This window comes from Somniosus microcephalus, chromosome 22 (assembly GCF_052327205.1).
Source record: "Somniosus microcephalus isolate GS21.2 chromosome 22, FLI_Smic_1.0, whole genome shotgun sequence".
Classification (NCBI taxonomy): Eukaryota; Metazoa; Chordata; class Chondrichthyes; order Squaliformes; family Somniosidae; genus Somniosus; species Somniosus microcephalus.
The window spans coordinates 36,846,107-36,864,889 of NC_141008.1; the positions used below are offsets into that span (position 1 = coordinate 36,846,107).

General features: G+C 48.1%; 1 protein-coding gene across 1 annotated transcript in view; it reads right to left on the reverse strand.

Moving 5' to 3' along the window:
• The window catches only part of galnt17 (polypeptide N-acetylgalactosaminyltransferase 17), a 553,078-nt gene extending 546,557 nt beyond the window's left edge, over positions 1-6,521 (reverse strand). Inside the window, exon 1 of the mRNA XM_085964471.1 lies at positions 5,382-6,521. Coding sequence (XP_085820597.1) covers positions 5,382-5,616 — 235 coding nt within the window. The 5' untranslated portion in view covers positions 5,617-6,521. The remainder of the gene's footprint in view (positions 1-5,381) is intronic.
• Between the last annotated feature and the right edge of the window lie 12,262 nt (positions 6,522-18,783).

Consider the following 18,783-nt stretch of genomic DNA (forward strand, 5'->3'; position numbering starts at 1 on the left):
CTGCTCTAGTAGTTATGGAATTTATATTGCTGATCCAGTTGAACTTCTAGTCAATGGTGACCCCCCAGATGGGGGAGTCAGCAATCGTAATTGTAGTGTATGTACTTTGCAGAAGGAACTATATTCTGCAGTCCCTGTATACTGCAGTACCAGTAGTGACCACCCCTGTATATAAGCCTGTGTAGTAACTTTGCATAGTTAGTTCCAGTTTGTCTCCACTCAGTAAAGACCTGTTATAACCAACTCCTGCAGTCCGTGTCTCAATTACGCATGGACATAATACTGGCGACGAGCAGATCCGAACTTACCTACAGTCTGCACCACCTCATGGGGATCCATCCCTGAAGCGAAGTTGTCAGAGGTCGAGGCCAGAAGGAAGAAAGAAAAAAAAACAAACAGAAGAAACGGGCGTCGACCGTGGGCAACCGCCTCTGATTCATCGGAGTTGAAGATTTGCAGGAGAGGCTATCGAGAGCTGGGCTTGGTTACCCTGTCGATGGTGTTCCAGCTAATCGGGCTGGTGGCAGGTAGTACACTGATCCTTCCTGGGCTGCGGCGGGCTAGAGCTCGATCGGGTGGCTTTTCAACGGGGCCGAGCAGCGTTGTCGGGAAGAGGACAGAGAGAGAGAGGGTGGAGCACACAGGGCGCGGCCGGTGCTACGAAGCCGGGCAGCGTACAGACCCGAGAAGAGGGAGGAAAGTGTCCCGTAGGGTTGCTCCGACAACGGGGAAATAAAAGAAATTAGAAGCGCAGAAAGCCGCGAGGAGCTGCAGTTTGCCACGGGAACCGCGGAGAGCGGCGTTAGCAGCAGCGCGGGGGGAAGTGCGCGAAGACCATAGGGCATCGCCATCAAGGCATAAAACACCAGCAACAGCGCTAGCAGCAGCGGAGAAGACGGAAAGCGCGGGAGGCGCCATTTTGTTAAATCGGGGAAGAAGGCAAAGCGCGGGAGGTGCCATCTTAGATCTCCAAGATGCCGAAGACTGGCAATATCACTGCCTTCGATAATGCAATAGAAGACTGGACCACGTATGTGGAAATAGTCGAAGTATATTGCGAGGCAAACGAAGTAGCCGATGAGAAAAAGGCATCGGTACTACTAAACTTAATGGGCGCAAGAACGTACGGCCTATTGTGGAACCTGATTACTCCAGCCAAACCGATGGTGAAGAGTTTTAACGAAATTGTTGATATCCTACAGGAACACCTAAATCCTACACCGCTGCTGATAGCAGAAAGATTTAAATTCCACAGGAGAAATCAGCATAAAGATGAGAGCAATGCTGATTACCTTACGGAACTACGCAAGCTATCAAAGCACTGCCAGTTTGGAGCAGGACTGACAGATACTCTACGGGGCAAATTTGTCTGTGGACTCCTGAGTGAAGGAACCCAGAAGAGGTTACTCTCAGAGAAAGAGCTGACGCTAGATAAGGCTTTCAGCGTGGCAGTATCGTACGAAGCAGCAGCAAGGGGAGCTGCGGAAATACAGCAAAAGCCACAGGAATACGGCACCCACGAAATGACACGGGGATTTGAAAAATTTTATCGCTGTGGCAGAACAACCCATGACCAGAAGGACTGCTGGTCCAAGGACAAAATAAGCAGGCAATGCGGAAAGATGGGACACATTGCACGAGTTTGCAGGTCTGGGAAGAAGACTAACGACAACAAGAAGGCTATCAAGGCAATGTGTAATGAAGACATACCCCTACAACACAAGGTGGATAACTTCTTGTTTGCCTACCGGAATGCGACACATGCGGTTACCAACCAAACTCCAGCCATGATGTTCTTCAATCAAAGACTACGATGCCGCTTGGATTTGGTTAAGCCAAACATCAGAAGAGATGTGGAGAACAGGCAGTTTCAGAATATGAATGAAAGGCTGACCAGGAGTTTTAAGATAGGTCAACCAGTTTTGGCCCGGGACTACCGCACTGAGAAATGGCAGCCAGGAACAATCTGTACACGGCAAGGACCTCTAATGTATACCGTGGACGTTGGAGAGAGCATTGTAAGACGCCATGCTGACCAGATTCTAGAGTCACTGGAAAACGTCAATTCCACACCACGATCCGATACACCCGATGATGAAACCGAAGTACCAATTGCATCTACCTCAGAATTGGGAATATTGGAAGCAGACGAACCCAACAACGATGTTGATTCCGAATCAACTCTGCCAGAAGAACCTGATACCCCAAAGAGGCGTTATCCAGACAGAATCAGGAAGCCTCCTCAAAGACTGAACTTATAATTGCTTAACTTCAGCTAATGTATATGACAACTGTAATTGTAAATATGTTATTTAATTATTAATCGAATGTTATGTACTGTTTAGCTAAAAGGGGAGGAATTGTAGTGTATGTACTTTGCAGAAGGAACTATATTCTGCAGCCCTTGTATACTGCAGTACCAGTAGTGACCACCCCTGTCTATAAGCCTGTGTAGTAACTTTGCATAGTTAGTTCCAGTTTGTCTCCACTCAGTAAAGACCTGTTATAACCAACTCCTGCAGTCCGTGTCTCAATTACACACGAACATAATAGTAATGCTATTGAATGTCGAGGGCAGATGGTTAGGCTCTCTTTTGATCACTGCCTCACACTTGTATGGCGCAAATGTTACTTGCCAACTATCAGCCCAAGCCTGGATATTGTCCAGGTCTTGCTGCATGTGGGTATGGACTACTTCATTATCTGAGGAATTGTGAATGGAGCTGAACACTGTGCAATCATCAACAAACAGTCTCATTTCTGACCTCATGATAGAGTGAAGGTCATTAATGAAGCAGCTGAAGATAGTTTGGCCTAGGATGCGGCCCTGAGGAACTCATGTAGTGATGTCCTGCGGTTGAGGTCAGGACAGGACAGGTTTGCACAACCAGATTCCTTGTGCTAGGCATGACTCCAGCCACTGAAGAGTTTTCCCCCTGATTCCATTGTTCTCAGTTTTACTAGAGATCCTTGGTTCCACACTTGGTTGAATAATTTCTGCATTGCCATACGTGATAATATGAGGAAAGTGGCATTTTTAAAAAAAAAGCAGAATGCGGCTTTACATTCACTTTTACATCAATCCATTTATACAGTCCCTTTTGGAACTCAGGACCTCCCAAAGAGCTTTGCAAATCCCACTCTAGAGACTTGAGCACAAAAAACTAGGCTGACACTCCAGTGCAGTGCTGAGATGGTGCTGCACTGTCAGAGGTGCTGTCTTTCAGATGAGACGTTAAACCGAGGCTCCGTCTGCTCTCTCAGGTGGACGTAAAAGATCCCATGGCACTATTTTGAAGAGGAGCAGGGGCGTTATCCTCAGTGTCCTGGCCAATATTTATCCCTCAATCAACATCTAAAACAGATTATCTGTTCATTATCACATTGCTGTTTGTGGGAGCTTGCTGTGTGCAAATTGGCTGCCGCATTTCCTACATTACAACAGTGACTACACTTCAGAAGAGTACTTCATTTCACTGTAAAGCGCTTTGGGATGTCCTGTGGTCCAAAAGTGACTGTACAAATGTAAGTTATTTCTTTATTTAGCCAAAATTGTATTAGGCAATTGAAAGGCACTATATAAATGCAAGTCTTTCTTTCTTTTATAGTGTAGTCACTATTGTAATGTAGGAATGGTGGCAGCCAATTTGTACACCGCAAAATCCCACAAATAGCAATGAAATAACTGACCAGATAATTTGTTTTTGATGTTGGTTGAGGGATAAATATTGGCTAGGGCACTAGGAAAACACCCCTGCTCTTCTTCGAATAGTGCAGTGGGATCTTTTCCATCCACCTGAGAGTGTAGACAGGACCTTGGTTTAACCTTTCATCCGAAGGACAGCACCTCCCAAATTGCAGCACTCTCTCAGTACTGCATTGGTGTTCCAGCCTAGAGCACGTGCTCAAGTCTCTGGAGTGGGGCTGAACCCACAACCTTCTGACTCAGAGGCAAGAACGGTATCACTGAGCCGAGGCTGACACCTGTATGCAGTAATGCAAAAGTGACAGTATAACTCAGAAGAATCTGAGTGCACTGAAGCCAGTGAGTTACAGACCCTTTCTAGGAGACTGTCTCACACCGATTGCAGTATGACTCCAGCTTCACTCCTTTAGGCATAGAATAACTATAGACATATCCTCTACTGAAAGCAATACCAATCTCTTCCTGGCCAGGCTGCACACAGTTTATTTTCAATTGGAATGCACTAAAAGTGTTTTATGAATGATTTATTACATTGGAGAAGCTGATACAGTCTACTCCTCTTAATTCAAAGTCACTTAATTCAAATTATCTTATCATTCAGATTTTAAGCCCGATTTGCTGGGTTGTTTTCTGTTGCTTAATTCAAAATATTGGCCAATGCAATTCTTTGAGTGCTAAAAAAACGATGCTGAATTATCAGGATTAGACTGATGTGACTTCAGTAAATATTAGGCTTCAAACCTAGACTTGCATTGCACCACTGAATACTTCCTCAGGGCTCTCTCCTGTTCCTCTTTTTCCTTCCCCTGCCCCAATTATTTATGTCCCCAGGGTTTAATACCTCTGACAAATAAGTTCATGTTAAAACACAACTTCAAATTGTACGTTATAGAGGACACCGGTTCTCGCTGCGAGAAACTCTGTCTAATGTGACCTGGAGGATGAGCCATCAGCAGAAAACAGGGGAACAATTGTTGTCAAGGGTTCAAAGTGCAGAGGCAGATGAAAGATCTCTGAGCAGGAAATCATTCTTCATGGGTTATACCCTGCGCTGCATGTTACTCTGTTCCAGGTTAATACAATTTTAGATTAAATCTCGCTCCCATTTAGTGAAGATGGGGGGCACTTGGGACTTCTGTCCAGATTTTCTAAAAATAGGATCCGCATTCATTGGGTTAGATTTCAGTCAAATAAAGAATATGCATTTATATAGCGCCTTTCACGACGTCCCAAAGCGCTTTACAGCCAATGAAGTACTTTTAAATTGTAGTCACTGTCGCAATGTAGGACAGGTGGCAGCCAATTTGTGCACAGCAAGGTCCCATAAACAGCAACCTGATAATGGCCAGATAATCTGTGTTAGTGATTTTGGTTCAGGGATAAATATTGGCCATGTTTTACATCCACCTGAGAAGACAGGGGTTTAACATCTTATTAGAAAAACCGCACCTCCCTCAGCACTGCACTGGAGTGTCAGCCCAGATTTTGTGCTCAAGTCTCTGGAGTCGGAATTGGACCCAAGACCTTCTGAATAGGAGGCGAGAGCGCTGCCCACTGAACCACGGCGGACACCGAACTCCACCTGCGTGTTTACAAAAGTGTGCGATATTGAAGACGTGACTGGGTACTTGCTGTGGAGTGAGTTTGAGCCCTTTCTCGAGTGTGTGTTCCTTACCATTGAGTTGGCGGTAGACGATGTCCTCGAGCAGCGAGAGCCTCTTCAGCACTGCTTGCTGGATAGGAGGCGCTCCTCGGGATGTCAGGTTGTTGGACTCGGCTCGACTCTGCGCCGCATGGACCGACTCCCGCCCCTTGAGAGGGACCCTGCATCTAGCCAGGAACAGCAAAAAGCCAACTACAGCCACCAGATTGAGAATCAGCAGCCCCTTCACTCTGCGAAGAGAAGCCATCAACCCCGTAATGCTGGGACAGGAAATAAACCCCGTGTTCTACTGGTAGTCTGGGAGGAAATCAATCAGTTTGTGCAGTTGGAAAGAAATCGGCGTTTCAAGGAAGGGATGCCCACCAATTGTTGAAAACCGTGCAATCGCAGGTCTGTTCAATCTTTGTGGCACATTCAGTTCTCAATTTGGGAATCCCTCCATCCGGCTGCTATTGGTGTCCGTAAACCAGAAAATCTCAGTCAACCAACTTAAATTTCAACTGGTGACTTTATATACAGGTCACAGGTGGTCAAATCGCAGCAGAGATTGGGTCTCGTACAACACTGCCGCCGGTAAAATGAGATTTCCTAAACCAGTGAAACAAAAATAACAAACAATCCGAAATGAGGAATCAAGAAATGCACAGGTTGCTGTTAGTTAATGCTCCAGGAATCCCGGCCAGGAAAACATTGCACCCGCTTCTATTCAGGACATTTCCCAAGTTGACCTATCGATATTGAAATTGACAAGTCGAATGAAACTGACCTACGCGCGCTGGTGAAATTGACGAGATGCCGGCCGTACTGCAGCAGAAACTGGCTGCTACTGTGCTTGTGCACTCCCGACTTTCAAATACCCTGACATTCAGTTCCCCGAAAATAAATCCACGGCATGTGTGTCTTCTGCGCTACATCAGTCTCGGGTGGATGAAGGGCTTGGATCCAAGATGTGTGTCAATGCGCCTTTTCCTCTCGGCGGTCTCAGGTCTCAGAGTAAGGGAAGGAGAGGAGGAGGAGGCGCAGGTCATGGTGCTCCCCTTGACGGCAAGCTGATCTCTCCCTCACCTACAGTGCAGAGACAGTTCTACAGGGAAGGATGGATGCAGCTGGGTTGGAGCTCCGTCCTCAGCCGAGCGGAGTCTGCTGCGATGTGAGAGGGTATGGAGTAATAGACGGAACGGATTTCGAACGGGCTGTGAAATAAAATCCGGAATGGATGTAGAAGGAAAGAAAAACGTGCATTTATACATCACGATCTTAGGACGTCCAAAAGCGCTTTACAGCAAATGAGACACTTTTGAAATGTGATCACTGTTGTAATGTAGGAAACGCGACAGACAATTTGCACACAGCAAGCTCCCACAAACTTCTTCTTCTTAGGCAGTCCCTTGGAATCGAGGAGGACTTGCTTCTACATTAAAATGAGTTCGCAGGTGACTGATGAGTCCAATGCGGGACCTACAGTCTCTGTCACAGGTGGAGCAGACGGTGATTGAAGGGGCGGGTGGGTGGGGTGCTTGGGTTGACGTGCGCTCCTTGCGCTGCCTGCGCTTGGCTTCCGCTTGCTCCCGACGAAGAGACTCAAGGTGTTCGGCGCCTTCCCGGATGCTTCTCCTCCACTTTGTGCGGTCTTGGGCCAGGGATTCCCAGCTGTCGGTGGGGATGTTACACTTTTTCAAGGAGGCTTTGAGGGTGTCCTTGAAGCGTTTCCTCTGCCCACCTGGGGCTCTCTTGCCGTGCCAGAGCTCCGAGTAGAGCGCTTGTTTTGGGAGTCTCGTATCGGGCATGCGGACAATGTGACCCGTCCATCGGAGCTGATTGAGCGTGGTCAGAGCTTCGATGCAGGATGATTTGGACAGGTTGGGTGATTGGGCAGAAGCGTGGCAGATGCAATATAACGTGGATAAATGCGAGGTTATCCCCTTTGGTGTCAAAAACAGAAAGGCAGACTATTATCTGAATGGCAATAGATTGGGAGAAGGGGACGTGCAACAAGACCTGGGTGTCCTTGTGCACCAGTCGCTGAAGGTAAGCATGCAGGTGCAGCAGGCGGTGAAGAAGGCAAATGGTATGTTGGCCTTCATAGCGAAAGGGTTTGAGTACAGGAGCAAGGATGTCCTGCTGCAGTTGTACAGGGCCTTGGTGAGACCACACCTTGAGTACTGTGTGCAGTTTTGGTCACCTTATCTGAGGAAGGATGTTCTTGCCATGGAAGAAGTTCAGCGAAGATTCACAAGGCTGATCCCTGGGATGGCAGGAATGACGTATGAGGAGAGATTGGGTCGATTGGGCTTATACTCGCTGGAGTTTAGAAGAATGAGAGGGGATCTCATCGAAACTTATAAAATTCTGACAGGTCTGGACAAACTAGATGCAGGTAGAATGTTCCCGATGGTCGGAGTGTCCAGAACCAGGGGTCATAGTCTAAGGATAAGGGGTAAGCCATTTAGGACAGAGATGAGGAAGAATTTCTTCACCCAGAGAGTGGTGAACCTGTGGAATTCTCTACCACAGAAGGCGGTTGAGGCCAAGTCTTTAAATATATTCAAGAAGGAGTTAGATATATTTCTTAGAGCTAAAGGTATCAAGGGATATGGGGAGAAGGCAGGTACGGGGTACTGAGTTTGGATGATCAGCCATGATCACATCGAATGGCGGAGCAGGCTCGAGGGGCCGAATGGCCTACTCCTGCTCCTATCTTCTATGTTTCTATGTTTCTATGTTGGCCTGAGCAAGAACACTGACGTTGGTGCGCCTATCCTGCCAATGGATTTGCAGGATCTTGCGGAGGCAGTGTTGGTGGTACCTCTCCAGTGCTTTGAGGTGCCTGCTGTACATGGTCCATGTCTCTGAGGCATACAGCAGGGCAGGTATCACTGCTGCCCTGTAGACCATGAGCTTATTGCCGGGTTTGAGGTCCTGGTCTTCAAACACTCTCTTCCTCAGGCAATCGAAGGCTGCACTGGCACACTGAAGGTGGTGTTGGAGTTCGTCATCGACGTCTGCCCTTGTTGACGGTAGGCTCCCGAGGTATGGAAAGTGGTCCACGTTGTCCAAAGCCTTGTCGTGGATTTTGATAATCGGGGGGCAGCACTGTGTGGCGGGGGCAGGTTGGTAGAGGACCTTTGTCTTACGGATGTTTAGTGTAAGGCCCATGCTCTCATATGCTTCGGTGAAGGTGTTGATGATGGTTTGGAGTTCGAACTCCGAACCATCCCACAAACACCAATGTGACAATAACCAGATAATCCATTTGTGTTGTTGGTTGAGGGCTATTGGCCAGGACAATGGGGAGAACTCCCCCGCTCACTCGAAATAGTGCCATGGGATCTTTTACGTCCACCGGAGAGAGCAGACGGCGCCTCGGTTTAACTAGATAAAAACACATTGGCCCAAATTTTCCGATCGGAGGCTTTCTGCATGCGGAGGGCTCCGATCAGGAAAACATCTACACCCTTACCTGAGGGCTCCGGAGGTCTGGACATTTCCGATCCTGGGTATCTCCACGATAAAATGCGCAGGGCCCAGGTATCCCAGGGGCACATGTGGTTCGCAAGCATCCCTGGGATCATGTGGGCCATGGAGAACCAATGGAAGAAGGGAATCCCCCTTCATACTTTTGACAAGTCTCTCAGCTTAGACCTGTCAAAAGTATGAATGGGGATCACTCAAAAAACACATCAAAACATTAAATACATTTTTTTTAAATCATGTTTTTAAAATTAGTTAAAATTATATTAAATTTAATGTTTTAAACAAATTTAATTTTTTGAAAAAAATAAAGTTTTTTACAGGGCTAAAAATAAACTTACCTTTTTTAAAAGTATTTTTAAATTATAAATAAGTGAAAAACAATATTTTTAAACTTTTAAAAAGTCTTATGCTGGCAAAAGCAGGCGTAAGATTTTTAAAGGTTGTCAGCGGGCGGAGGTTCTGCAGAAAGTGGAACTCTCCCCCCGCGGAGACCCTTCTCCAGGGCAGGCGTGCGACCTGTCAAGAGGATTCTTGACAGATCAGAAGTGCCGGTTTTCAGTGCATGCGTTTCGCATGCCTGAAAGCAGCACTTGCGAGGCCTCTATGGGCGTGTACACACCCGTGGGGGTCGGAAAATATGGGCCATTGTGAATTAAGATGCAGGCACTTTGCTTAAATTGCATGCTATTATCTCAAATTAGGGAACGGTAGTGTAGTAGAACATCACTGGGATAGTAATCCAGAGGCCTGGGTTAATGATCCAGAGACACGAGTTCAAATCCCACCACGGCAGCTGGGGAATTTAAATTAAGTTAATTAAATAAATCTGGAATTTAAAAAAAGTTAGTATCAGTAATGGTAACCATGAAACTATCGGATTGTCATAAAAACTCCATCTGGTTCACTAATGTCCTTTAGGGAAGGAAATCTGCCGTCCTTACCTGGTCTGGCCTATATGTGACTCCAGACCTACAGCAATGTGGTTGATTCTTAACTGCCCTCTGAAATGGCCTAGCAAGCCACTCAGTTGTAACAAACCACTACGAAACACAATAATAAGAATAAAACCGGACGCACCAACCTCGGCTCCGGCTACGGACACGGCAACGGCACACCCAGTCAAAGTCCTCCTCACCAACATCTGGGGACTTGTGCCAACATTGGGAGAGCTGTCCCACAGACTAGTCAAGCAACAGCCTGACATAGTCATACTCACAGAATCATACCTTTCAGCCAATGTCCCAAACTCCTCCATCACCATTCCTGGGTATGTCCTGTCCCACCGGGGGTGGTGGCACAGTGGTATACAGTTGGGAAGGAGTGGCCCTGGGAGTCGTCAACATTGACTCCAGAACCCATGAAGTCTCATGGCTTCAGGTCAAGCATGGGCAAGGAAACCTCCTGCTGATTACCACCTACCGCCTTCCCTCAGCTGATGAATCAGTACTCCTCCATGTTGAACACCGCTTGGAAGAAGCACTGAGAGTAGCAAGGGCACAGAATGTACTCTGGGTGGGGGACTTCAATATCCATCACCAAGAGTGGCTTGGTAGCACCACTACTGACCGAGTCCTGAAGGACATAACTGCCAGTTTGGGCCTGCGACAGGTGGTGAGAGAACCAACACGAGGGAAAAACCTACTTGACCTCGTCCTCACCAATCTACCTGTCGCAGATGCATCTGTCCATGGCAGCATTGGTAGCAGTGATCACTGCACAGTCATTGTGGAGACAAAGTCCCATCTTCACACTGAGAACACCCTCCATCGTGTTGAGTGGCACGACCACCATGCTAAATGGAATAGATTCAGAACAGATCTAGCAGTTCAAAACTGGACATCCATGAGGTGCTGTGGGCCATCAGCAGCAGCAGAATTGTATTCCACCACAATCTGTAACCTCATGGCCTGGCATATCCCTCACTCTACCATTACCATCAAACCAGGGGACCAACGCTAGTTCAATAAGGAGTGTAGAAGAGCATGCCAGGAGCAGCACCAGGCATACCTAAAAATGAGGTGCCAACCTGGAGAAGCTGCAACACAGGACTACATGCATGCTAAAAAGCAGAAGCAGCATGCTATATACAGGGCTAAGTGATCCTACAATCAACGGATCAGATCAAAGCTATGCAGTCCTGCCACGTCCAGTCGTGAATAGTGGTGGACCATTAAACAACTAATGGGAGGAGGAGGCTCCATAAATATCCCCATCCTCAATGATGGTGGAGCCCAGCACATGACTGCAAAAGACAAAGCTGAAGCATTTGCAACCATCTTCAGCCAGAAGTGCCGAGTAGATGATCCATATCGGCCTGCTCCTGAGATCCCCAGCATCACAGAAGCCAGTCTTCAGCCAATTCAATTCACTCCATGTGATATCAAGAAACAGCTGAGCGCACTGGATACAGCAAAGGCTATGGGACCTGACAACATCCTGGCTGTCGTGCTGAAGACTTGTGCTCCAGAACTAGTTGCGCCTCTAGCCAAGCTGTTCCAGTACAGTACAGCTTCAACACTGGCATCTATCCGACAATGTGGAAAACTGCCCAGGTATGTCCTGTCCACAAAATGCAGGACAAATCCAACCCAGCCAATTACCGCCCCATCAGTCTACTCTCAATCATCAGCAAAGCGATGGAATGTGTCACCGACAGTGCTATCAAGCAGCACTTACTCACCAATAACCTACTCACCGATGCCCAGTTTCGATTCCGCCAACACTACTCGGCCCCTGACCTCATTACAGCCTTGGTCCAAACACGGACTAAGGAGCTGAATTTCAGAGGCGAGGTGGGAGTGACTGCCCTTGACATCAAGGCAGCATTTGACCGAGTGTGGCATCAAGGAGCCCTAGTAAAACTGAGGTCAATGGGGATCGGGGGGAAAGCTCTCCACTGGCTAGAGTCATACCTAGTACAAAGGAAGATGGTTGTGGTGGTTGAAGGTCAATCATCACAACCCCAGGACATCGCTGCAGGAGTTCCTCAGGGCAGTGTCCTAGGCCCAACCATCTTCAGCTGCTTCATCAATGACCTTCCCTCCAACATAAAGTCAGAAATGGGGATGATCGTTGATTACTGCACAGTGTTCAATGCCATTCACAACTCCTCAGATAATGAAGCAGTCCATGCCCGCATGCAACAAGACCTGGACGATGTTCAAGCTTGGGCTGATAAGTGGCAGGTAACATTTGCACCACAGAAGCACCAGGCAATGACCATCTCCAACAAGTGAGAGTTTAACCACCACCCCTTGACATTCAACGGCATTACCATCGTCAAACCTCCCACCATCAACATCCTGGGGGTCACCATTGACCAGAAACTTAACTGGACCAGCCACTTAAATACTGTGGCAACAAGAGCAGGTCAGAGGCTAGGTATTCTGTGGCGAGTGTCTCACCACCTGACTCCCCAAAGCTTTTCCACCATCTACAAGGCACAAGTAAGGAGTGTGATGGAATACTCTCCACTTGCCTGGGTGAGTGCAGCTCCAACAACACTCAAGAAGCTCGACACCATCCAGGACAAAGCAGCCGGCTTGATTGACACCCCATCCACCACCTTAAACATTCACTCCCTCCACCACCGGCATACCGTGGCTGCAGTGTGTACCATCTACAAGATGCACTGCAGCAACTCGCCAAGGCTTCTTCAGCAGCACCTTCCAAACCCGCAGCAGGTGCATGGGAACACCACCACCTCCAAGTTCCCCTCCAAGTCACACACCATCCTGACTTAGAAGTATATCGCCGACCCTTCTTTGTCGCTGAGTCAAAATCCTGGAACTCCCTCCTTAACAGCTCTGTGGGAGTACCATCACCACACGGACTGCAGCAGTTCAAGAAGGCGGCTCACCACCACCATCTCAAGGGCAATTAGGGATGGGCATTAAATGCTGGCCTTGCCAGCGATGCCCACATCCCATAAACGAATTTTTTTTAAATCTGTTTAAAACCAATTGCATTGCAGTAACCGATTTATTGGTGACCCAGGTTCTCCTCGGGCTAATTAAAAGACCCGAGAGGTCAACAGGTGTCAGGAGTGCTCGGCCAGAAAAGAGGCAGTGAGTAAAAAAAAATCTTTGTGTGTGTGAGAGAGAGAATCTCAAGTTAGGAATGGCGAGCGAGTGAGTACCCTGATAATTCATAGGGCAGAGTCGTTCCCCAAGGTAGTGCCCGGTGTCCACCTGAATAAATAGTTATGGCAAGCTCCTGCTCGCAGTCAGTGGCATCGGGGAATTTGGACACACACAGCAGGAAATATGAAAGCACTGCTGCAGCTGCTTAAAGGTTTGTCATCGAATCATGAAATTTACAGCTCAAAAGGAGCTGATTCAGCTCACAATGTCAGTGCTATAGCCGCCTACTCTAATCCAAAGTCCATGAATACTTTTATATTCTTCCTTTTGAAGTACTTATTCAGTTCCATTTCAAATATAATACACGAGAGGACTTGTTTATTGCTGGCAGCCTGCACTGGTAGTGCCTTACTATTTTGGAGAATGAAACATATAGGAATTCAAGGCAATAAATACACTGAAGAGAAGGGATTGAAAATTCACACCATTTCTTACCAGTGAAGGGTTCATGCAAGTGCAGAGACACATCTGTGGATGCTGGCTCTTAGTGAGGCAGAGGAGGGTTCTCCTGGTTGGGGTACCGTCCCCAGAGAAGAGTTATCCAAAGTAACTGACCGTGTGATTCATCTCCGCAACACCCAGGGGAGCTGGCTGTAACTGTGGTAGAAGGTAGCAGACCTGAGAAAAGATGCCGACGTAATGCTACTTAACAGTATCTGTCCCATGCATGCCGCAAGATGTCTCCTGAGAACGCGTTTCGATATCATTTGAGAAACCCAGAAGTAAGTTCAGCGTGTTTGTCTGTGACTTTTTAATGCAGCCATCTTATTATCATATTACTTCCGGGTTTGCCGTCCAATCCGAGGCATGATGAGGACCCGCATGACGCGATCTCAATTCCAGTATTTAAAGGGCCAATCCGAAGGTGGAATTTGGAGGAGTTGGAGTTGAGTAGAAGAGAGGAGTAACTTCAACAATATATTCGAGATGTTCAAAGGCTGCACCCCAGTTCAATGATGCCTCACTTGATGTGCTGCTGGAGGCAGTGAGGAATCAGAGAGAGGTGTTATTCCTAGTAACAGGAAGAAGAAACCTGCTGCTGACACCAAGAAGGCATGGCTGGAGGTGGCACAAGAAGTCAGCAGCAGAAGCATAGTGCCACGCTCCTGGATTCATTGCAGGAAGCACTTTAATGACCTAAACAGGTCAGGAAAGGTGAGTATAGCTGCACATTCACCTACATCCTGCTGAGCGCATCACCCCAACCCCCTCACTCTGTCTTCTTAAGCCTACTCCATCACATCACTCCTCACACCCACTTACCTTTGACACCCACCCATCCTTCTCTTTCTGTGCATTTCCTCACATCCACATCTATCCATTCACCATTCTCAATCACTGTCATCTTTCTGCACTTTCATGCCTCTCCCTCACCAAATGTACTCCATCTATCAGCCCCTGCTATTGCACTCACTCATATAGGTCTGTTCTTTCCCTCGTTTTAGGAGAAGAGAGCACAGAACACGAGGGAGAGGGACAGAACTAGAGGTGGTCCTCCACACATCTCGCAACTTACAAGCACAGACGGAGGAGGCGCTGGAAATCAGTGGAGTTTCGGCGTACCTGGGCGTCGGATATGGGGAGCTCCCAGCTACCTGGTGACACAATTAAATATCAGCCACCCACATCTCATACGGCACTCAGTCATGTTTGTTAGATCCGTGTATCTTAATGTTGTGTCCTTCAATAATCAGACAAAAGACTGCAGGGAACGATCAACAGGTGTTTACTGAATGAGGGTTACTCTAGAACTAACAATACAGATCACTACTCAGGGTTTATATACAGGTGTGGTCACTGCCGGTACTACAGTATACAGGAGCTGTAAAAAGTAGTTCTCCCCTTAAAGGTACATACATTACAATTCCCTTTTAGATTAACAGTACCATAACACTCATTTAACAATTAAATATCAAACTAATTACAATTAACACTTTTAACATGCAACATTAGCTGAAAATAGTCTATTTATAAATTCAGTCTTTGGGGAGGCTTCCTGATCCTTTCTGGACAGCGCCTTTCCCGAGTGTCTTGCTCTTGGTGCGGAGGCGATTCTGGCCCCCTGTCGTCAGTTGGTTCATCAGCTTCCGATGCTACTGTTTCTGAGGTAGATGCGACCTGTACGTCGGGTTCCTCACCAGGTACGTATGGCCGAGACATTGGGTTGACTCGTTCCTGTGGCTCTAGGATCTGGTCAGCATGGCGTCTCACAATGTTCTCCCCAACATCCACTGTGTACATTAGTGGCCCCTGCCGTGTGCATATCGTTCCTGGTTGCTATTTCTCTGTTCGGTAGTCACGGGCCAAGACTGGTTGCCCTACATTGAAGCTCCTTGTCGGCTTCTCATTGATGTGCTGGAATTGCTTACTCTCAACATCTCTTCGTACATTTGGTCTGAGCAAATCCAGACGAGATCTCAACCTTCGGTTAAAGAACATCATGGCCGGGGCCTGGTTGGTGACTGCATGTGTCGCATTTCTGTAGGCTAACAGGAAATTGTCCACCTTATGCTGCAGTGGAATGTCGTCATCGCACATGGCCTTTACTGCTTTTTTAAAGGTTTGTACGAACCTCTCAGCCAATCCATTTGTGGCTGGATGATACGGGGCGGATGTGTAATGCCTTACCCCATTCCTTTTCATAAATCTTCGAAACTCTTCGGACACAAACTGTGGTCCGTTATCAGAGTAAATCTGCTCTGGCAAGCCGTTCCTGGCAAAAATGGTCCGTAGGACTGCAATAGTTTTCTCCATGGTGGTGGAGGACATTATGATCACCTCAGGCCATTTCGAGTGCGCATCCACGGCTATTAAAAACATTGAGTCCATGAATGGACCAGCAAAATCAATATGCACCCGTTGCCATGGAGATGAGGGCCACTCCCATGGGTGTAGAGGGGCATGTGGTGGTGCATTTTGGACCTTCTGGCATCCTGAGCAACTCTTTGTCAGGTCCTCGATTTGCTGATCGATCCCCGGCCACCACACATAAGCCCTAGCAAGGCTTTTCATTTTCACCCCTCCCAGATGACCTTCGTGAAGCTCATTGAGCACTCTCTCCCTTAACTTGGGTGGAATTACCACTCGGGATCCACACATCAAGGTCCCCTGGCATACTGACAGCTGTTCTCTTCTGGATGAGAATGCTGGCAACAGTGAGTCACCATGTGCTGGCCATCCCTTCACCGTCAAATCATATACCCGAGACAGTGTCGGGTCATTTCGGGTCTCCTCTATACCAGCGTTAGTTACTGGCAAGCATTCAATTATAGTCGAATGAAATATTTCGACAGGATCCACTGCTGGTGCTTCCTCCGCAGTAGGCAGTGGCAGGCGTGATAGCCCATCAGCGTTTCCATGCTGTTTCGTGCCCTTATACTCGATTTCATATTGGTGCGCCCCTAGAAAAAGGGACCATCTTTGTAGCCGTTGCGCAGTCATCACCGGAACGCCCTTCTTTGGATAAAAGGTGGAGACAAGTGGTTGGTGGTCAGTCAGCAAGGTGAACTTCTGCCCGTGCAGATAGTGATTGAACTTTTTCACTCCCCACACTAGGCTGAGGGCCTCCCTGTCAATCTGGGCGTAGTTACGCTCGGCTGAGGTTAGTGACCGAGACGCACAGGCTACTGGCCTCTCCGAGCCGTCCAGGAATTTGTGCGACAGCACCGCTCCAATGCCATAGGGTGATGCATCACACGCCAACCGAATTGGTAGCGCTGGGTTGAAATGAGCCAACACCTCTTTTGATGTGATCAATGCTTTGCTCTTCTGGAAAGCTCATTTACATTTGTCACTCCACTTCCATGGTACCCCCGTTTGCAGTAGGGTGTTCAGTGGGTGTAGTACGGTAGACAAATTCGGCAAGAACTTATGGTAGTAGTTCACCAGCCCGAGGAACGACCTCAGTTGTGACACATTTTCCGGTGCTGGAGCCTTGACTACTGCCTCAATCTTCTCAGGGGACTTATGTAACCCCTCTTTATCAATAACGTGGCCACAATACGAGATCTGCTTCTGGAAAAACTCGCATTTGTGGCGATTAGCTCGGAGCCCGTGGCCTAGAAATTCAGTAAGGCGCGCCAGCCGTTAGCGCCTTAGGAGGAGTAGATCTCGAGCGCTAGGCGCTTAGCGCCCGGGCGCAGCGCGATCTGCGCCTCGCCCCAACTTCAGTACACATTTAACGCCGGCACAAAGTCTTAGCGCCATTTCGTCGTGCAACGCCCTTTGTGCGCCCCGAACCGGAACTTCACTCGCGCCGGCCCATTGTGCGCCGAGCGGCCCTAACGACTGTGAAGTGGAACGGTACACAGCCGATGCGCAAATTAAAGGGCCCTCCTGTACTAGAAATGGTACGGCTGGCTGGAGGAGGAGGGAGGAGGGAGGAGGGAGGAGGAGGAGGAGTCGGAGGAGTTGGGAACACATAACAAGCTGATGGAGAGAAACCCTCCCCAAAACCACAAATACACCAGTGTCGGCCTTTCAAAAAAACAAATCCACCCTCCCCCTTTAAGAGCTCACCGGATCCAGAGTGTCTGCCGTCAATCAGCAGCTCGCCGTACCTGCCCTGTGCCCAACTTCCGGTTTAGTGCCCCGGCCCGCCGGCTTAGCGCCTAAAGAGAGGCGTGCAGCGCCAGTTTTAACGCTCGAGCAAACTCTTAGGGCGAAGCTAATGAATATCGGAGAAGTGGCCTCGATTTGGTGGCGGGCGCAAACTTTAGCGGCCGCCCGACTTTACCGCCCCAAAAGTGGCTACAATGAATTTCTAGGCCCATATTCCTTCAATCTAGTGAGCACCTGCTCCAGGTTGGCGAGGTGATCACTGTCATTTTCGCCCGTGACCAGGATGTCGTGCAAATAACACTGGGTCCCTGGAATCCCTTGCAGGACTTGTTCCATTGCCCTTTGCCAAATAGCCGGAGCTGATGCTACCCCGAACACCAGCCGGTTGTATTGGTAGAGACCTTTATGAGTGTTGATTGTGAGGTACTGTTTCGAGGCTTCTTCTACCTCCATTTGCAGGTACGCCTGGGCCAGATCAATCTTAGTGAAGCGTTTTCCTCCAGATAGCGAGGTGAAAATATCTTCAATCCGCAGAAGCGGATATTGTACAGTGTGAAGGATTGGGTTCACTGTCACCTTAAAGTCCCCACAGATGCGAACCTTCTTTGGTTCCCCAGGCGTATTACTCAACGACCTCTTCATTACAGGAACGATGGGTGTAGCCCACTCGCTCCAGTCCACTTTGGACAGTACTCCTGAACGTTCCAAACCTTCCAGCTCTGCTTCGACGTCTGGCCTTAAAAAACTTTGGGCTTGCATTTTCCTCTATTTTGATCGTCGCTGTTATGCCTTTTAGTGTTCCGAGTCCCTGCTGGAACACTTCTTGTGCGTCAGTTAGCATTTTTGACAGTCGTTCAGGTGTGGCGTCGTCATCCTTTTTGGCAGCTACAGTCAGTGCTTGTATGGAATGCCAATCTAGCCGTATCTTCCGGATCCATTCATGTCCTAGTAGTGGTGGTCCTCCATCTGGCAATACATATAGGTCCATTTTTGGTGTTTCCTTGCTGTTATATATAACGTTCACCCTTATTTTTCCTTTGGGGTAGACTTTTTGCCCCGTGTACATCTTCAAGACAATCTTTGTATCTCTCAAGGGTATATGTGAGAATAGCCGCTTGTAGTCCCTTCGGTTTATGACTGTTAGGGCTGATCCTGTGTCCAATTCCATTTTCACTTGGACTCCTGCTATCTTGAGCGTGACCCAGATAGTTTGGTGATCCTCCATTTTGATCACATTA